The 20,868-nt window shown below is 33.7% G+C and overlaps 2 protein-coding genes and 1 long non-coding RNA gene across 4 annotated transcripts; 1 reads left to right on the forward strand and 2 right to left on the reverse strand.

The window, feature by feature from the left end:
* Positions 1-9,572: 9,572 nt before the first annotated feature.
* On the forward strand, positions 9,573-10,022 carry LOC104227274 (probable E3 ubiquitin-protein ligase XERICO). Its single transcript, XM_009779495.2, has one exon. It carries the CDS (start codon positions 9,573-9,575, stop codon positions 10,020-10,022), a length of 450 nt encoding a protein of 149 aa, XP_009777797.1.
* An 858-nt stretch (positions 10,023-10,880) lies between these two features.
* LOC104227275 (uncharacterized) lies at positions 10,881-12,713 on the reverse strand. Its single transcript, XR_011400522.1, has 2 exons — positions 12,586-12,713; positions 10,881-11,559 (listed from the first exon to the last, which is right to left on the reverse strand). It is a non-coding gene; the product is annotated as an uncharacterized lncRNA (long non-coding RNA).
* Positions 12,714-14,022: 1,309 nt separating this feature from the next.
* On the reverse strand, positions 14,023-18,101 carry LOC104227277 (uncharacterized). Of its 2 annotated transcripts, none has more exons than XM_009779499.2 (3): positions 17,991-18,101; positions 15,392-17,189; positions 14,023-14,354 (listed from the first exon to the last, which is right to left on the reverse strand). In XM_009779499.2, the coding sequence occupies exon 2, from the start codon at positions 17,131-17,133 to the stop codon at positions 15,397-15,399; it is 1,737 nt and encodes a 578-aa protein (XP_009777801.1). In that variant the 5' UTR covers positions 17,134-17,189; positions 17,991-18,101; the 3' UTR covers positions 14,023-14,354; positions 15,392-15,396. The 2 variants fall into 2 exon arrangements, with proteins under 2 accessions (XP_009777801.1, XP_009777800.1); XM_009779498.2 differs by lacking the exon at positions 14,023-14,354 and adding an exon at positions 14,394-14,880.
* Between the last annotated feature and the right edge of the window lie 2,767 nt (positions 18,102-20,868).

The raw sequence follows: 20,868 nt of genomic DNA on the forward strand, positions 1-20,868 counted from the left end.
TGAAATAATCAAAAAAAATGTGAATAATAAGAAATAAGAAAAAGGATAAGAAAAAGAAGAAAGAATAAAAAAAGTACTAAAAATACATGTGCGGGCGCGTGTAGCTCACCACTTGCCAAGAGTTTGGTTGTCTAGTTTTAGGGTGCAGATAACTCCATTTAAAATAAGTTTAGGAGGGTAATAGGATTCCCACAAAGAAAAAGTGTATAGTTGGGAATTCGGGTATAGGTCAGGGGGGTACTTATGCATTTTCCCTTTAGTTTTTACTTTTTTCAATATTAAATATTTAATAGTTAATTAATTTGTTAATTTTTAGCCCACGGGCTGGGCTGGCCCAGGCCCAGCCTCGGTCAAACCTCAAGGGCCAGCGGACTGACTTAGGCCGGGCTTGTAAGCCTCAGTTTTAGATAGGCTAAAAAATTCTATTCCCAACCCTACCAAAAATAACGGGCTGGGTTGGACTAGCCTTAGGGGCTAAGCCCATTTTGACGACTCTACGTGAAATGCTTAAAAGATACTACGTAATATCACACGTTTAATTTGTTTATTAAGATATTCAATATGATTTCATAAAATTCTTGAATTACTCTAGAGAGTTCCAAGAACGAGAAGATATTTGTACTCCTTTTTCCTCAATCAAAGATCTCGGATTCAAATTCTAAGTATGAAATCAATCAATCATTTTTGTTAAGGAGCGCTTTACCCTTCAATATAGGGCTTCCCGATAAAATATCGGATTTAGCCAAGCTCCAATGCAGATATCGAATCCCAGTTGAGAATTAAAAAAAAAAAAAAGGAAGATATTTGAGAAATCTCCGGAAAGCAGCAGGCCAAGTGGTTAATGATCCTTTTGTAGTCAATGCCTTACTGATGTGAAATTTTGATTAAATCCTTATATTCTTTTTTTTTAATACTCCCTACGGTCCAAAATAAGTGATTTTTTTAGCTGTTTTCATACAGATTAAGAAATATACCTTTTAATATTAATTAACAATAAAATTAACTATATTAACCTTTACTATCTCTTCACATAAATACTCCAACACTATTTACTCCAAGGGCAATGTAGGAAAAAAATAATTAATTCATTCTTGAAATTTAAAAAGATTACTTATTTTGGACCACAAAAAAAGACCAAAAAATCATTTATTTTGGACCGGAAGAAGTAGTGTTACTTGTATTTTAATTTGGTAAAGATGAATTAATCAAAGTTAATGCTTGATTTTTCCAATTGCATGCATACCACAGCTAATCTTTATAACTTCCCAGTTTTCTAATCTCTCTATATATAAATAAAATATACTATAAAAGAGGGGACATGTTGTAATAAAAGAGGCACGAAATGTATTAATTCTTCAATTATTTCCATATGTTCAAATTTTAATGGATAAAGTTATTCAGTAGATTTGTTGGTGAGATATAGCAATAATTCCATTAAATTAATTGAAGTACACACAAATCGGCCCAAGCCCCAAGATTATACAAAAACAAATATAACAAACAGATTGACAATTCAGTATATTACTATATAACAGATTGACAGATTGACAAATATAACAATTCAGTATATTTTTAACAAATTTTTGTTGTTTTCGAGATACCATTCACAAAACTGACCCCCCGGAACTCCTCTCCATCTCATTGTCACCATTTAATATTTTTCATGTAAATATATTTTTAAATCTATATTATCTGTGAAGAACTTTAAGAATGTTTCAGTAATTATAATAGAATGTTAATTGCTTATTATCATATTCAGCCTTGTAATCGAGCTTGTCAAATCCAATAAAAGAGGCTCTTGAAAGAGATCAGCTTAGACACAGAACATGATTGTTGACTTTAATTTTCTTTTATTAATTCATACTTATCATGTTATCATATCCATTTAATTAAGTTTGTGAGGCATTGTTCTTTTTGATAAATTAATCTTATAGATTTGTTCATTCTCCTAAGATATTAATTTGCCAATGTCATGAATTTTTATTCTTTTGTATATTAGCTCTATGAACTTCTTATTTATATTTATAATATTGGGGCACATAGTTGATACGCTTTTAACTGATATTGATGTTTAACTAGTCTGCAATTGTTGAATTCACCAAATTAAAAAATTAATTCTGCAAGTCTAGTGGATGAGAAGCAAGTTGATTTTGGTCATATAAATTGCCAAAAATTGTACCAACTTTTGTGTTGGTCAGACCACATAACTTTCTTTTGGATTTTTTTTTTTAAAATTTTACGTATCCGATTTAAGGCTTCAGCCGATCCCAATCCGCGCCGCATGAGGATCATTAAAGGAAAATTCGCCCTTAACGAAATTTAAAAATAGTCAGATTTATAACTGGTCATTCAAAAATAGCCACAGTTTCAAAAATAATTGAAATTTAGTCACTTTTCATGTAAAGATAAATCTGAGCGAAAACACTGTTCAAAACCCGGAAAATATGTCTGTATATTATACTGGAGTTCCAGCATAAGTATGCTTGAACTTCAGCATATTATACGGGAGTTCCAGGATAACTATGCTGGAACTCCAGCATAATATGTTGGAGTTCCAGCATAAGTACACTAGAACTCCAGCATAATATACGTGAGTTCCAGCAAGTATAAATGTCCAGTATAATATACTGGAGTTTGGAGCACCGGTGCTCCAGTCTCCCGTATATTATACAGGAGTCAGCAAAGTATACCGGTCCAGCATAATATGCTGGAGTTCGTACACAGATGTACCGAACTCCCGTATATTATACGGGACCGGTCTCTGTTGCAGCAAAATAATGGCTTTATATATAAAATATTGTTGGGATTTCAAAAACTTCCAGCTGGTCACCTTATTTCTTCGCTGAAGGTGCGATCCCCCGTTCCATATTTTTCATTGACTTCGTAAACGATAGCTATTTTTGATTGACCAATCCAAAAATTGGCTATACCGTACTATTTTGACAGAAATTTTTCATAATCAAGGTTCAAATAAGAGATTACTAGTTAAAGAGTAGAAGATTCTATTCCTTCCACATAACGCTAGTTGGTGGTCAGACTCACTGGTGGCTCTAAAGCATTATATATGAATTTTTGAGAACTCAATAACTTTTGCATAGACTCCTCTATTTTTATTAAAGAAATAAATAAAATATTTATATAAATATTTGAATTATTGTGAACCCAATTTTTATTGTATATTATTTTGAGATTACGATAGGAGCTCATCAAAGGCGAATTCAGGATTTAAACTCTATGAGTTTAAGTTTTAAGGTTTTTAAAATTGAACACATTATATCAATTTTATGTAATGTCCAATCAAATGATGACATGTGTACCTGTTAATCAATTTTAAAATTATTTTTGTAACTTCCACTTGCCCTTAAGAGAGTGTGCACACTCTCTACGCCACGTCAGCGCTTAGGGTGGTGTTTATTACACTTTAAAATAGTTCAGGAGGGTAATAGGACCCCCGAAAAGAAAAAGTGTGTAGTTGATAATATGGTCATAGGTCGGGGAGGATTTTATGCATTATCCCTATTTTTTAAGTTATAGGTTTATATTTACTAATTTTGTAATTTTAATGAATTTTTGAATATAAACTTTTACTTTCGCTTCGAAAGTTATGGATTCAGTTGAACCCATAACTAGCACACTCTACATCCGTCCCTGAAACTCATACACTTCAAATTCTAAATCCACCCCGCTGAGGCTATCATAACTTAAATAGTAAAAGTTTCCGATAACACCACCTTTCCATTTACTAAACAAAAGCTATATATATATATATATATATATATATATATATATATATATATATATATATATATATATATATATATATCTTGGTCCTTCTAGCATAGTGTATACATGCACAAAAAGTATCTCCATTTAAGACCAACCAAATAAGATATATTTCTTTATTCTCTTTATATGAATTATTATAACACTTAGTGGGATGATCAAAGTTTCGCATATGTAGTAGAAGAATCCTTTGGTACAAATGGATAAAACATTATCTTCTTCTACTTGTTCATTTCTTGATTGGAATCATTGGAATAAAGAATCGAAAAGAAGTGAAAGTTTGAGATAACGATTTTTTCTCCCTCTTTTTGAACCCTAAAGTTGATAGAGACGTGACTTGTATATACTATATTCCCTCTGTCTCAAATTATCCGCCGTATTTCTCTTTTACACGTTCCTTAAGAAAATATTAAATATGATATGTTTTGACTATCTTACCCTTATTTATATTTTAAAATATAATTTTTCTTCTTTAATATTTTAGTCATAATTGATCAAGTGTTTGTAATCTTCAAAGATAATTATTATTAATGGTAAAAAAAAAAATTAATTTTATTTTGAACTTTTAAAATGACAAACAATTCAAGATAACTATTTTTAATAACCACGACCGATGATATGAGGTGGAAGGAGTAGTGATTAATAATGTTATCATTTTATGTACTTAGTCCAAAGTTTTAGAAACAAGAAATAATTTTCTTGTTGCCACTTGGATAAAAGATAGTGAAGAGGGTTGTGGGGGTCATTTTTGGGAAAGACACATCTTCTCTTATATTGAGCGAAGGTTTCTTCTTAGAATAGACACGTAAGAGAGTAGAACAAAGAAATGGGTCCATGGCTTAAATGGGATATATAATTGGTGACAAAATGGACGTGCATGAATTTGAGTTGGAACAATTATATGTACCATCAAGTAGCCCACTGGAATACTATCCGTTTTGGTCTAAGTCTGCACGGATTTAAAAAGTATTACTAAGATCTAAAGTTTGTTTACTTATGTATTCACCATATTTTTCGTATTTTGTCAATGTGGAATTCAGCTAAAATATCACATGTTCTAAATAATATCATTTTTTTTTCTTTCGTCATTAATTTGGCATTCGAAATTTTCTGATTCAATGACTAATTTGAATTAGTGTGAAAATCTCATGAACATTGATAGAGCTCAGTTAGAAATCATAAGGTTATAAGAGCCCGTTTGGATTAGCTGATTGTAAATAGTTGATAAACTTGAAGTGCTGAAAAACATTTTTAAATATTGAAACTGATTGTTTAAATACGCATTTACGTGTTTGGATAGACGTGCTGAAACTGATAATAAGCAGCTGGTGTGTTTGGTAGAAAAAAGCTGATAAGTTGTTCTTTTATTAAAATGACTAAAATATCCTTAAAAACTTTACAAAAGATTATAAATTAAAAAGTTTCTTTTGTAAAGAAACAAACAAACAACAAATATGGAATTAAAATAAAGTTAGAAAATTTATTTTGGGAAAAAATATTTTGTGAATTAGAAAATATTATTAAGGGTAAACTCGTAAAAGCCTTGGTCAAATTAAAAGTACTTATAAGCTTAAAACCATAAGTTGGGGGTGACCAACTTATGACTTATGGCGGATTTTAGTTTATAAGCACTTTGGGTGTTTACCACATGCATAGATAAGCCAAAAGGTGCTTATAAGCCAGTTTAACCAGCTTATAAGCTTAGCCAAACACCCTCTAAGTCATGCATGAAATTGTGCTCCGAAATAATCTGAGAACGAGTTAAGTTTTATTCGCTGACAATGTAAAAAAAAATTATACCATAGCTTACTTAACAACTAATTATAAGCAATAGTTTTGGGGTGGATAACATAAACATAGGATAGATAATATGGTAAAATCATTCAAATTAAATTGATGGTGTAAAGATTCTTTACTATTCTGTTAGGCAAAAGTATGTGCGGAGGGTTAGAGAATTAGAGTCTCTTAATGAAAAGAAAATGGGTCGAGTCCTATTGTTTTGGACTTAGGCAATCTTTTAAGATATAAAAGGATAAACCAAAATTCAAAATAACAATTAAAATGCATAAAATATTTATAATTATTTACAAAAAAATATTATATTGTATATAAATAATTATTAAATTTTGTATATAATTAGTCGGTTTGGTTCGGTTTATTTTTTGATTTTTTAAAATAGAACCAAAATCAAACCAAATATTATCGGTTTTTCAAATTTAAAACCAAAACCAATTCAAATTAAGAAAAATATCGGTTTACTTAAATCGGTTTGGTTCGGTTTTTGGTTTGGATCGGTTTTCCGTGAAACCGTGAACACCCCTACTTATGCTGGAACTCCATTATATTATGCTGGACTTATGCTGGAACTCCAGTATATATAATATACTAGAGTATTTTTCGGATTTTGAAAAATGTTTTCGTTCAAATTTGTCTTTACATAAAAATTGACTAAATTTTGATTACTTTTGAAAACGTGGCTATTTTTGAATAATTACTTATAAATCTGACTATTTTTGAATTTCTCTCCTCAAATTTATAGCTTATGGTCTTAAACCCTAACTCCAATCCAACAATACAAGGGGGGAAATACTTTCTACGAGGGATTTCTTCGTTCTCATGATTCTATATGAGACGTCTAGTTAAAGATAGTGTAAAAATATATCTCATCCATCATACTATACCACTGGACGCTTAGTAATATGTTTAATCGAAATTACATATAAAAATCCGTAAACTGTTAGTGAATTAAATAATATCATTTGCGTATTGATTAATTTGGTGCTAATTCACCACTTCCACTTTTCCTTTTGGTTCTTTGTTTTGATAATACAACGCAATTTCTAGAACATTCCGAAATGACCTTATGTGTATAATCCTCCTAAAATATCTAAAGAAGATTGAGAGAAGGGAATAGAGAGGTGTTCCTCTTGGACTCTTATGTTGATATTTTGTTAAATCCACTAATAACTTTTGGTTATATTGTGGTACATATTAGGCGGGCTAAGATTTAAGTTTATGAGTTCCGAATAAGTATTAAATTTATAGCTCGTCTTCGTTACTGAATTCGTAATAAAAAATTTATAATAAATTTAATGAATTTTTAATATAAATACATGGTCTACGCAAAAGCTAACTGGGTTCATTCGAACCTGTACCCAATTCTCTTTAAGTCAACCGAGCTTCTACTCTAAGAAAAAAGATAAATCATCATATCAGAATTTGGAAAAGCATTATATGAGGCAACTTACTAATTTTTTTCTGTGAAATGGACAATTTTTCAAATTTAAAAAGTTGCAAAAATTTAATAAAAAATCTCAAACATTGAGCAATAATCCAAATGACAAAGATGAGAATACTTCAGCCAATGACACTTTTGCTTAGTGCCATCAAATGTGAGTTTAGCCTAATTTTAATATTTCTATTCTTGTTGTTTGACGAAAAAAAAAGAGCATAACCATACTTAAGTGGAAGATAGTGAGGTAAAAGCTAAGAGGTCTAAAGAGATTATTACTTATAATAAAGAAAGACTATGATTTAGTTGTAAACGTCTATTTAAGAGAGGAAAGCGCTTCCTATAAAAAATTTCTTTAATTTAGGACTCGAATCTAAAACTTTAGACTCTCATTTATCCTAGGCCACACTCATTATTGATCCCGTATATGAGTTTAAGAATTTGAATAATATTAAATGTAAGTACTTGCTATGTTTCATTTTAAATGATACTGTTAATATGTTTAAAAAGAAAACAAATATTAGTAGCATACACAAAAAAGTATCTATCGAACTTGTGATCTTAAATGTCATAATATTTTTATGATTCGATGAATTAAAATATTATTTTAAAATTGAAGTAAAGGAAAAAAAAAAGATATATTATAATCCATAAAGAAAACATGGAAGGAAGGAAAACGACAAATTAAAGGGCAATTCGGTGCACGAAACATATCGCATTCATGGTGAATTCGGGAAATGACTGCATTCCAAGAGGGGCTGATATAGACAGCCTACCCCAGAGGTGAACCCATGATTTGAAGGTCGGGGTGCACTTTTAAATTCAACCAAAATCTGTTTTATATAGAGGGTTCCTATTACTAATATATCATTATTTTCTAACGACATATATATGTATACATGAAATTTTTGTTGAACTTTATTGGTGCCGATAACCTCTTTCAGTATAATATAGATCCGCCTCTTGCATATCCTAATACAAGTACTCATGACCTAGAACGCCTCTTGCATATCCTAATACAAGTACCCACGGCCTATAAGTTATAATGAGATAACTTTATTGTTGGTCCGTCCAAAACAAGACAATTTGTGGTGTGTATAAATAGGAGAGAGTCATTGGAGGTGAACATCATCAGCTTTATTAACACTGTCCCAGTCCTTTAGGATCCTATGAATCTCTTCTTTCAACTCCACCCTTAAAAAGAACTACTCCTCCCTTAAAAAGAACTACTCCTCTACCAAAATCTTTAAGTCCCTTCTGCTCTTGCAAATTACAATTACAATTACAATACATATATAATAACAAACAATTGCTTACTTTTATTTGCAAAACAAGAAGTCAAGTTCTTCTACCTTCTCTACCTATTATATTAGGTACCCTTTTATCTCTTTCTTTTTATTTTTGGTTCACAACCTCTTTACTTATTTAACTGTTGTTTTGAAGAAGAAAAAAATGCCTTCTTTTTCACCTAATTATGCTTGAAATTAGTATGATTTGTAATCAGATCTCAAAAATTTCAAGATTTTTTTATAAATCTTCTGTTTCTGCTCATTTTTCACCTGATTATGCTTTCATTTGATGTTGGGTTCTCCTTTTTTTTTAAAAAAAAAAAATCCTTCTACATGATATAAATGATATTTCTTGGAACTTGGAAATGGTTAATTTTATCTTGGATCTTTATATTTTGTTCAATAATAATATGTGTCTTCTTTGATTGTCTCACTGTTTTTGACCTGCAAATTTTTCTTTGTATTATATAACTTATTAATATGTTGCTTCTTTGTTCTGTGCAAATTCAGTACATTGAGCTCTTCCAAAAGTTTCTGAAGAAATAATCATCATTTTAACATTAGGTAAACTTTTGTGTCAATTACTTAACTTTTGATTATAAGGAGATAATATTACTTGACTTGATTATATGTTGTCTGGTTTTCTCTTTGATTACATAACTTGATGTGTTTAAGGCTCTAAATTATGGACAATTTTGAAAAGAATTTAACTTATATCGGTGTTAATTTACTTGTCGTAGTTCGTTACGTGCTGTATTTTCTAGGTTACTAATTCAATTAATTATAGGCAATTACCTGTAGTTATCTTTTAAGTGATTGATAGTGTAAAAGATCTTTTGTCAGTAGAAATTCTAGTTAAATCTGGAGTATTTCTTCTACCTATATAAATATGGTGTTTCCCAATGGGGCTACACTATTATTCCCTCCGTTCAATCTATGTGGTGTAACTTTATTCGGCAGAGAGTTTAAGAAAAAAAAGAAACATTTGAAACTTGTGCTTTAAAAAGCTTAAAGCGTAAAAGCTTTTGTGGGACCTTCAATTTGTGTTATTATAAAAGCTTTCTCATTAAGGGTAAATTAGGTAAAATAAAAAAGTTTTGTTTTCAAATATAGAAATGTATCATTCTTTTTTAAACAGATTTATAAGGAAAATATGTCAGATAAATTGAAACGGAAGGATTATATCTTTTGTCGTGGACCAATTTAGTCTTCCTTGTTTCTGTTTTAGTGGTTGATGTATTCATTCATTGACTAGGTTCCAGTCCAATATGGGCCTCTCACAATATCCAGCTCCAGCAGATGCAGGAGTACTGTGTGTGATTCTTGTAAACACAGCCATATCTATTTCCATTGTCAAGGAGATAGTCCGATCGATCCTTCACGTTATTGGCATCCATATCGCATCATGGGAAGATTATTCTTTTGAAGGATCATTTGAATGCCGCGGAAGCCCATCAGAGTCATACATGGAGGAGTTTAGAAGCCGAACACCTGCATTTCGTTATGACTCGGTGTGTATCTCTAACCACCCTGAGCAAGAATGCTCTGTGTGCCTGACTAAATTCGAGCCTGACACAGAGATAAACCGTCTCTCCTGTGGCCATGTTTTCCATAAGCTGTGTCTAGAGAAGTGGCTCAAGTATTGGCATGTAACTTGCCCTCTTTGCAGGAAACACATGATGCCTCACGAACAAGAGGACGATACATGTCCAATGTGAGATTAAGTGTTTTATGATGCCACTTCATCCTTTTGAGGATGTTCTTATGTACAGCTTAGTAGTGTGTACAAGCTGAGTATGTGGATGCTTGATCTTTGGCGCAATGTAGTCCTATAGCTTGTTATATTTTGTGATGCTCTGCGTCCACTCTGAGTGACGGGTCTCTTTGTTGTGACCAAAAACTTATACATTGTTGTACATAATGTAGTCCTATAGCTGGTTATATTTGTGATGCTTTGCGTCCTCTCTGAGTGACGGGTCTCTTTGGTGTGACCAAGAACTTATACATTGTTGTACATATATTACCGAAGCTGTCTCTTATGTTCAATCTTCTACAACCAAACTAAGGCAATTGTATCTCTCAATTTGCTAGATAGAGTGAAATCTCACATGATTCTGATAGTTTCTTTGTATGAAAATCACCAGAAAAAGGTGAACAAAGAAGGTTGAAAAGGAATTTTCAGGTTCAAGTAAAATGCATCTTCTTGATATATTTGTTTTTGGTTTAAGCTTGATTTGCTTCTCTTTTAACTTTCTTTTTAATGCACTAACAAAGTTAAAAAAGGCAGCCCGCTGCACTAAGCTCCCGCTATGTGCGAAATCTGGGGAAGGGCCGGACCACAAGTCTATTGTACGCGTACAGCCTTATCCTCCATTTCTATAAGAGGTTGTTTCCACGGCTCGAACTCGTAACATCCTGGTCACATGGCAACAACTTTACCAGTTACACCAATGCACTAACAAAGTTGCTTCATATTTTCTTCCTTTTGACTGCAGCAACCAAGAAAAGAGGTAAAACACTCCTTTTTCTTTTTTGGTTATCTTAAAGGTGGGGGTTTATGAATTGTATAAAAGAAACATGTGCAACCATTTAACTAAGAATCAACCACGATATAGATACACAACCTATCATTCTTCATCAATTTACAATCTCAGTTATCAATTAACACAGTTCTTAATGAGTAAGTAAAAAAGATAAAATATTATGAAAGGACAGCTACAAAGCAAATTATTAGATGCTTAATGCTTTTCATCTGTGAGAGAGCCTTAATTGGTGAAGCTACCCTGTGCTGAACATGCTATGAGTCGGTCATTTTCCAGCTATGTTGCGCGAACTCTCCAAAATGCTACCGCATTTATGTTGGATCCTCCAAAAATGCACTACTTTTGGAGGATCCGACATGTGCCTGATGACATTTTCGGAGAATCTGAGCAACATTGCTTTCCAGTAGCCAACTCAGAGAGTTTCGAGCCAACTGACATGCTAGTGCGAGTCAGCGCAGGGTTCCTGTGGTATCTGCACCTGAAAGAACCTGCATGTGTAGTTGGTGAGCACAAGCAGCTGTACCTTACACTTGATGTCTTCCGCAATGCTGACGGTGAAGAAGGCGTCGAGGATGGTAATGGTGGTGAGTTCTTCACTGCCTCGAGGCATATATGTGGTAGATTTAATTTCTTCTTCTTAGTTTGTTCAATATTGTGAACTGATTGTTCAGCCATAGTTGGTTGTGGTTGTTCAGCCATCCTTCAGCAGATTCTGCAGAAGAAATTAATAGATATGAACAAGAAATTCTGGATCGACTATGAGGTAGAGTAGGGTGGGGTCATGTTATGCATGAATATTCTTATGTGTCATGTGAAATCTTGATTCTTGAATTAAACATCCTAGTTCACGGGTTCGAGCCATGGAACCAGACACTAAAGCTTGCATTAGGATAGATTGTCTATATCACACCCCTAGGGGCGCGGCCCTTCCCCAATCCCACGTAAATGCGAGATGTTTTGTGCACCGGGCTGTCCCTTTTAGTTCAATTTGTATGACATTGATGCACAAACAAAATTAGTCCGTCTCAAAATAAGAGATTGATGTATTATTTTGTAGATGTCATTCCTTCTTCTTTTTTCTTTCGTTTGTACCGGAATGATTGAAATTCATCAGAAATAGCCCCTTTATCTCCGAGAGGCAGGGTAAAGTTTGCGTACATACTACCCTCCAAACACCACTATGTGAGATTACACTGAATTTGTTGTTGTTGTTGATTAAAATTCATTAGATAAATCTTACTGGAAGCATCGAATTCAGTAGATACTAAATCCTATCTTGAAAATGTGTTTTCTTCTCTTTGATTTTCTTACCGATCTTCTCCAGTTTGACAGAAAAATATGAAAACTATGGTAAAAGAGTTAAAATTATCTGATGGAGTATCCATGCATTTTTTAAGGATCCGAGTCAGCACACCATATAATCTTATAATGTTGCCATCAAGAAAATTTCTCATAACACTTCAGAAGGAAAGGGAAGAGATTGTAAGAATACAACTCCCATCTTCAGAATATTGCCAAGAAAAATAAGGAACATGAAAATTACGCCTCCCTTTTAAACAAGTTAGAATTGGCTATATGAATTTTCACAATCTATATACTCCATTTAAGCCCGTCTCACAAGGGAATTATAAGACGGAAAAAATAACAAAGAAATTAAAAGGACCAAGAGATATAAAAATCAAAACAAGAATAAATAAACAAAAAATAGAACTGGAATATTGAAAAGTTAATTTAATACCTGGAAAATACAAAGGCTGGAGAATGTGAGATGCAAAAAGGGGTTAATTAGATGAAAATATTATACTCCTATATGAAAGGAAATTGAAGAAGAAAAGAGAGAGAGAAGAGGAATGTTTTGTATTGTTTAATTAGGACTCTTTTAGTTAATCAAAAACTAATTCCTTTCCGTATTTGACTCTTTCTTAGTTTGAGATTTGAGGTTTTCTCCAGATCCTTGCCTCACTCTGAGGTTGATCTCTTTTCTTTTTTCTACACCACTATTTTTCTATTTTAAATAAATCTTGTATTATAATTGTATGGATTTAACTTATACACGCTAAAAGTTTTAAGAATATTATCAGTATATTTTAACTTTTTATAGCAGTTACATAGTACATTATTTTTCAGGTTCCTAATCCCACTTTTTACGGACCGTTAATTATAATTATTTTTTAGGTGATATGGAATTGTAAAAATTCTTCTCCGTGTATTATACATGTTTTACATCAAATTTAGGAATCTTTATTTTCATTATTTCATATATTTCTTTGAATGCATATCAAGTATTTTTCTAAATTTTCTTAATTATTATTCCAGTAATGCCAGATTTATGTATTCAGTCAATAAGATCCTATTAATCTCACTCAAAAAGACACTGATTGCGAAATTCTATATTTGATTAGAATTTGCAAATTTTATTGAGAAAAACAAAAGTGAATTATTTTGTTAAGGAACTCCTCATTTTGCATATTTGTCATTATAGATGCAAACTAGAAATGATTTTAAGATAGTGGAAAGTTGCTAAAGCTATAAAAATTATTCCTCTTTTTCTCTTTATCAATTTTCTACTATTAGTTGTCACTATATCATTAGCCAAAAGAAGAAAATTTCCATGGGATAAAAAGAAAGAAGAAATTTTTTTATGCATTTTTCACTTTACGTCCTCGTCTTCCTATATTTACTTCGAGAATAAATGGCCATTTTCCTTTATTTGACGTCAACTTATATATACTTTGAGAATAAATGGTCCTTTTCCTTTATTTGACGTGGATTGTAGTAGGTTGACGGCCGACATAAAACTAGTTAATTTATGATAAATCTTCACAATATAAAATGTGTTGGGATGTGCTCATCTAACTATACTTAACACATAAAATGAACAGCGAGAATTGATATAATAAATTCCAATTTGGGATTGAGGCGTCGCCATTGTATAATAAGGTAGGAAGGAATAGCTTGTCAGGTGAGGGGAGTAGTATGGGAAAAGAATTGAATTCGGATTAATCAGACCAGTAGATTTCAGATAATTCCTACCACATCTATTAGCCTGTCCTATACAAAAAATCTCACATACACAAATTGTCAAAAATAGAATAAAATGACATTTCAGACACAAATGATTTGGACGTTAATTTACCTTATCAAAAAAGAAAAGGGGGGGGGGGGTGTTTGCAAATTCTCAAGTGATTGGATTCATCACTCAATATACTGGTTCTTTGCAATACAAATAGGTAACTAGGCCTCATTTTTATCCTTTCTTATCTCAAGTTCAAGATAAAGGCTATAACTACTCGGAATTCCACAGAAAACCATCAAAGTTCCAAAAACTGCAGATTTTATCAAATATTTTTCTTTGATGCAAAGGCGAACCTTGGAGCAACGGAGAAGTATTGGCATTTCTACAGGTGACAAGAGTTCGTATATTGGAAGCAGCCTCTCCAATAAGGAAGTAATGCAGTCTATATTTGCCTTTCCCCGAGCCAACCTGGACAAGAGCGCCTTCTGTCACTGGACAGTGGCGTAGCCACATAGAGGGAAGGATGGTCAGTTGAACACCCTTCATTCGAAAATTATACTGTGCAAATAGAAAATTGTATTATGTATATAGGTCAAAAGTTACTTCTTGTACATATACATTAAACATCGAACACCTTTAGCAAAATTTCTAGTTTCGTCATTGTTGTTGGAGTCCGCCATATGCTGCTCTTTCGCATGATAAAGAAGTTGATGTATGAGATATTGAGTTTGTCATTAAAAGCCATAGCACATAGTTATTAATAGGATTTCTCATGTCTTCTTTTATCTTCAGCCAAAGGTCTATCGGAAACAGCCTCTCTACCCCCACCAGGGGAGAGGGGAGGGGTAAGGTCTGTGTACACACTACCCTCCCCAGACCCCACTTGTGAGATTATACTGGGTTGTTGTTGTCGTCGTCGTCTCATGTCTTCTTTTAGCACAATAAAAGATGGGTAACTACTTCCTGTTATTTTCAGCTACAGCTTCAAATCCACCTCTTCAGAGAGTTTATAATGTACTGAGAGACAAATGCCAATAATTACAATGGATTCTAATTCCTTAAGAAATGAGAAGATGCACTTTAGACAATCTGCCCATCTTAATAACACAGCAAAAGTAAGAACTTCATTTTCCTTTTGCATGATCCTCTTTATGTTAACAACTTGAATAATAGCATTACTTTATTGAAGGTAGGGTGTACGCAGACCTTACCCCTACCCTGGAAGGGTAGAGAGGTTATTTCCATTAGACCCACGGCTAAAAAAAAAAGATGAAAAGAAGCAGCGGCAACAAGCAATAGCAACAATAAGATATTAACAAGACCGAAGCGAAAAGATAGCAATCAAACAGTAGGTAGGGACAGCGATCCAAGATAGGAACACAAATAACATTTTGATTACCAAATGAAGGATGTGCAAGTGTGAATCAGACGTCTATAACAAAACTGAAGAGGTACAAGCTAATGAAACAATTTTTACTTTTCAGAAAAGAAACTAATACCAAAAATTTCCTAAGACATAGAGACGTACATGGATTAGCTGGAAGAAGTGCATGTATTGATCCCATCCTTGCAGTCTTTAGTGAGATCATTAAACGTCTCAATCTGTTTTTTACCCCTCAAGAAAACTTCTGTATCTACTGAAACCCTCATGTAACCATCAAATTCGACAGGACTCCCACCATTAAGCTTTGCTGTCTCCGCGTACCATTCACTGTTTTCGTCCCAGAGATCTCTATAGTCATTGAGGAAATGTGTGGAATATTTATCCTTTAAAGGATTAAAAAAGGATGTATCGGGCTCATTTGTCGCGATATACAGGTTCCTTCCATCGTCAACCTTGTCTTGCAAGCTAGAGAGAAGAGCCTCCGGAGCAGTGTCTTCAGCAAGATGTGGCCATAATTCCCTGTTCCTCGCCTTCTCCCCTCTCACAACGTGAACTGAGTCGTAATCCCAATTCAACCTTGAAGCAATAGCCGAAACAATATCCATCAGTCGCCTTGACTTCCATACCAGATGCCACGGCCGTTGAACAACGGATTCAGTCTCACCTTCACATACCCTGTACCAGTAATTATCTGGTTCCACGTTACCGAACTTCCTCATGATTAAGGTATCCTTCAGTCCAGATAACTTCATGGGTGTAACTCTAAAATCTTCTACGAGATGGAGAGTTAATCCATCTTTTTGGTGCCATTTTTCCCAATCAGACCAAAACTGTTCCTGATCAAGAACTGATGCCGAATCCTTTAAATGCTCAAAGTCAAAGTAAAACCTGAAATCCTTTCCTTCCTCATCTACACCTGATGAAGTGTATATCTTGGATAAACAAATGCTCAAGTCCATTATCAACGTCCTGTTCAAATATTGTGCCTCGCCTAACGCACACATAAAGCTCCAGAGATAATGGTTCATACTCTTGCACCTATCCCCACCTCCATGATAAATTAAATACTTCCCACGACTGAACGAACTCTCCGATTCCACCACAGGAAGTGAGTCATTCACAGCTTCACCGACCTCGGGAAGAACAATATTTTGTCCCCCTACCTTGGCCGCTGCCTTCTCAAATCCCTCATCTAACTTACCTGAAGTTTTGTCCTTATTCTTTCGCTTCCTTTTCCGAGCATTCCCACCAGAATGATAATCACCAATGCTAACCACACTAAGCGTACAGTTCTCCGACCTAGAAACCACAAACTCGCGGTAATCCTTGTAAAATGCAGCAGTCTTTCCCTCCTTAGGCCTAAATCGCCAAGCCATGTGGCAGGAACTATCATTCGATCCACGGACCGACTTCCCAAATCTATAAAAATGTATATCCTTAAATTTCTCAATGGCAGCCTTCATTAACAAATGAAACACATCCGGGTCAGTGCAATCAATGGGTTCATCAGTTTTTCCCTGACAATCAAGATTACCTTCAATGCCACTATCAGTGGCGGGGAGCGAAACGTCGACATCTGTTAGGTTTATAAAGGTAGCAAATGCTGTCTGATTTGCACCAATAAAGTCCTCACCAGTCTTCATAACAGTGTCATCAGCTTTGAATGTGGCATCGGATTTAGATGTAAGGAAATTAGTGATTTTTGTCGAAGGGTGGAATAAAGGGTCTTCAGGCTCATAAGTTGCGGCAATTATAGTGAAAATCAAAACCCCAACTACAAATATAGTGAAACAGAGATTCCCTATCATTGCCAATGCATTTTGCCCCAGATTTTCAGGCCTAAAACTTCCACTACGGGACAGCAAACTTGGCGACCGCCCCGCCATATTACACTCTTTCCAATCACAATCACCAGAAAGAAGTTCACAAAAATCTCTAAGGCCTAAAAAACAAAGACATTAAGAACAGAACTTCACAAATAGAAGTAAAGGGTGCTCGAAAAATGTAAACTTTGACAAATTAAAGCCAGGAGTTCATATAATCACACAAAGACATAAAAATCTTTAAAATGCAACATTAAACAACATAACTCCACAAATAGAAGTAAAGGGTGCTCGAAAAATGTTAAATTTGACAAAACAAAGCCAAAAAATCATAAAAACTCTAAAAGGGCAGCCCGGTGCACAACGCATTAGCATTTATGTAGGGTCCGGGAAAGTGTCGCACCCCTAGGGATGATGTAGATAGCCTAGCCTGATGCAAGCATTAGTGTCTGCAAAATGTGTAACATATAATAATAGAGCTCCACAAATTGAAGTAATGGGTGTTCAAAAGTGAAAACTTTGACAAAATAAAGCCAAGCATTCATAAAAACTTCTAAGGCCTAAAACACAAAGACATTAAAATCTTTAAAATATGCAACATTAAACAACAGAACTCCACAAATAGAAGTAAAGGGTGCTCGAAAAATGTCAAATTTGACAAAACAAAGCCAAAACTTCATAAAAACTCCAAGGCCTAAAGCACAAAGACATAAAAAAAACTTCAAAATATACAACATTAAAGAACAGAACTCCATAAATAAAAGTAAAGGGTGTACAAAAAATGTAAACTTTAACAAAATAAAGCCAAGAATTTATAGATCTGGACAAATCTTGAATTAAGCATTAATGGTGTTAATGGTAAAATGATGAATAAATCAATACATACAGAAGCTTTGTATATAAAATAATAATTGCTTTACCTCATGCAACTTGAAGATTGATTAAGAACCCTTTAGCTCAAAATGGATTTTAGCATTATTTCTAAAAGGTGCTCGATTTCCTAATTTTTTGAGTCAGATGTAAAGTTTCATAATTAGCGGACTACAAGGGTGTTTGCTAAAATGCGCAGGTCATGTTGTGTAATTGAGAATCTGACTTGGACAGGTTGAATCTATTGAATCTTGGTGTTATACACACTAGGCGCATTTTGGTTACTTCACTGAATATTTTAGTGATAGGAAATTAGTGTCATGACACGACACACCGACAAAATCGCTGAGTTATTTGTCTAATTAGGTAATTTTTTGTTTGAGATTGTGATTATTCTGCCCCTTAACATTTCCTTATTAGCCAATTTGTACTAAAAAATATTATTTTGCAAACATTTCCTTATTAGTCAATTGTATTTTTTCTTTTTGTATATTAAGGGAAATGAGTCATAAAAATGAAAAGAGTACCTCTTTGTTTTAATTGATGTGATAATTTAACTCATCACGATTTTTCTTAAAAAAGTTAGCATTTGTCTTAAATATGTCATAATATTTGTGTGATTATAAAATCTTTTCATTTGTAATAAGTGTAACCTGGTAGGTTTCCTTTGTTTTGTACAGATTACTGGTGATTAAAAATATTATTTTAATTCTCAAAAAATAGCTTCTCATTAAGGAGAAAATAAGAAATATATAGTTAATTGTTTTCACATTTTTAAAGTGTGTCAATTATTTTGAAACGGGCTAAAAAATGTGTAACATAAGCGGGAACAAGGGAGTACATAAAAGTAAGGAAAAAAGAGAACAAGAAGAGATTAATCTTGAAGATTTTTCAGAAATGACTATTGTTTAGTGGCTATTAACTTGCTATAACTACCATTTACTTAATTAGTTCCTATAGCTATGTTTTCACTTGTTATACAGTGTGTTTGATGTATTCAAGCTACTGTATTCATGAATACGGTAGCAAAACTTGGCAGAAAATAAGAAAGTCCAACTAAACATGGACTGTATTCATACGTATTCGCGAGCTGTATTCGTGTATACAGTAACGGAAATGTGCGAAAAAAGTCTTCAGCTGTTTAAAAACGGTAAGTGAATCAATTAACGCGATAAACTCCTAATATAACTCAACAAACTCAATTATAACACGTAAAATTTGTATTTCCAGTTATAAAAAAGATTCTCAGCCGAAAAACATCCCAAAAATATAGCAATCTTCAGAGATTCAATCCATCCTTTTTTTAGTGGTATCTTTACTAAAATATTTTTTAGTGGTATCTTTACAAATAGATTTATATATTGAAATTATATAATTACATTGAATACGGTTAAATACATAAAAATACATTAAATACATAGCATGTCATCTATAGTGCAAAAACATATGAATACATACTACAGATACATTTGAATACATATATACATCTGAATGCATAAATTATATTAATTAAAAAATATATGAATACATTCAACAATACATTGAATACAGTTAAACAGAATCCACTTAAATACAATGAATACAATGAAATTAAAGGTAACGGATTCTTCAAGTTCCTCAGCCCCAAACTCCGTCCCCAATCCACCGATATCCAGGCCGCCGCTATGTGGGGCGTCGGTGCCTGTACCGGCGCCCTCTGGGTTGTCCAGGTAGTGAATCTCTCATTTCTGCTTTGAAAATTTTGAGATATGCACTTGTATTTATCCATATCTTTGTTTCTCCTTTACCTTTTTCTGTTTCGTTTTGTCTTGTTTTCTCCATTCAATTCCGATTCCAGTGAAAATCTATCAACTTTAACAATTACCACAACTTTTTGGAGCAAAAAAATTTGAAAATTTTGCTAGACAATGGAAATGAATTAGTGGAGAATCGTGGTTGTATTCATGGAAAAGTTTTGAAATACTGGTTTCAACCGAGATGCACTCCAATGATCCAATCTGCACTCGATGGTAGCCTTATGATGATTACTGAATAGTTAATTTGACGATGCATGTTCAGTCAAGATGTTGGTTCAATTTGACGATCCAATCTGCACTCCAATACAACGATGCTTGTTCAAGAAACTGGTGTTGAAAGGGGGATAGAGAGATCGTGGTTAAGTTGTAGACGGAAAGTAGGAGAGAGAAAAATATTATCCACGTATTTTGTAAATGCCTAATTTTCGCCTTATATATATATATATATAATATGTATGTGTGTCTGTGTGTGTGTTCTTATTTGTGTATGTATAGGTTTTAAGAGTTGAGTAATGGTTTGATAAATGGGGTAGGGTTTGGGCTAGTGTAACTTAATTAAAATTGTGCCAAAATTGGCCCAAATTTGAGCCCAAAGAGCCCAAACCCGGTCCAAAAGGGGGCTGCCAAGAAGAGTTTAAAACGACGTAGTTTTGTCTTGAAACTACGTCGTTTTGGTTACGTGACAAGATTCAATCTCATCCACCCATCTTGATTTAATCCAACGGTCCTAGTTTGATCTTCATCCTAGGTATTTAAAGCCTAAAATCCCCAAAAATTTGCCCCATTTCCCCATTTTTTCCTCTCTCTTCTTTCCTTCTCATCACTCTCTCTTCTCTCTCCCCCAAAGCCGCTACCGCCGCCCCACCGCCGCCGGCCGGAAATCGCCGCCGCCGACGGACCACCTCCAAACACCTCCAAATTCACACCATGTAATCTCCACAACTTCCTCTTTCCATATCTCCAAACCAAATCCTTCAAAAATCCCTCAAACTCCTTGAATCTTAGATCTAGGAAACTTTTCTGTCAATTTTTTGCCCAAATTATTGAAGCTCCAACCACTACCACCCCACAATACCTACATCAATGGATAGAGCTCCTCAAGACCTAGCTATTGATGCCAATTTCACCCTGA

The sequence above is a fragment of the Nicotiana sylvestris genome, chromosome 6, assembly GCF_000393655.2.
Source record: "Nicotiana sylvestris chromosome 6, ASM39365v2, whole genome shotgun sequence".
In the NCBI taxonomy this organism is placed as follows: Eukaryota; Viridiplantae; Streptophyta; class Magnoliopsida; order Solanales; family Solanaceae; genus Nicotiana; species Nicotiana sylvestris.

What these genes read in the sequence shown, in the direction of transcription:
- LOC104227274 (XM_009779495.2), top strand. Translation starts at nt 9,573, where the DNA reads ATGGGCCTCTCACAATATCCAGCTCCAGCAGATGCAGGAGTACTGTGT.
- LOC104227277 (XM_009779499.2), bottom strand. Translation starts at nt 17,133, where the DNA reads ATGGCGGGGCGGTCGCCAAGTTTGCTGTCCCGTAGTGGAAGTTTTAGG.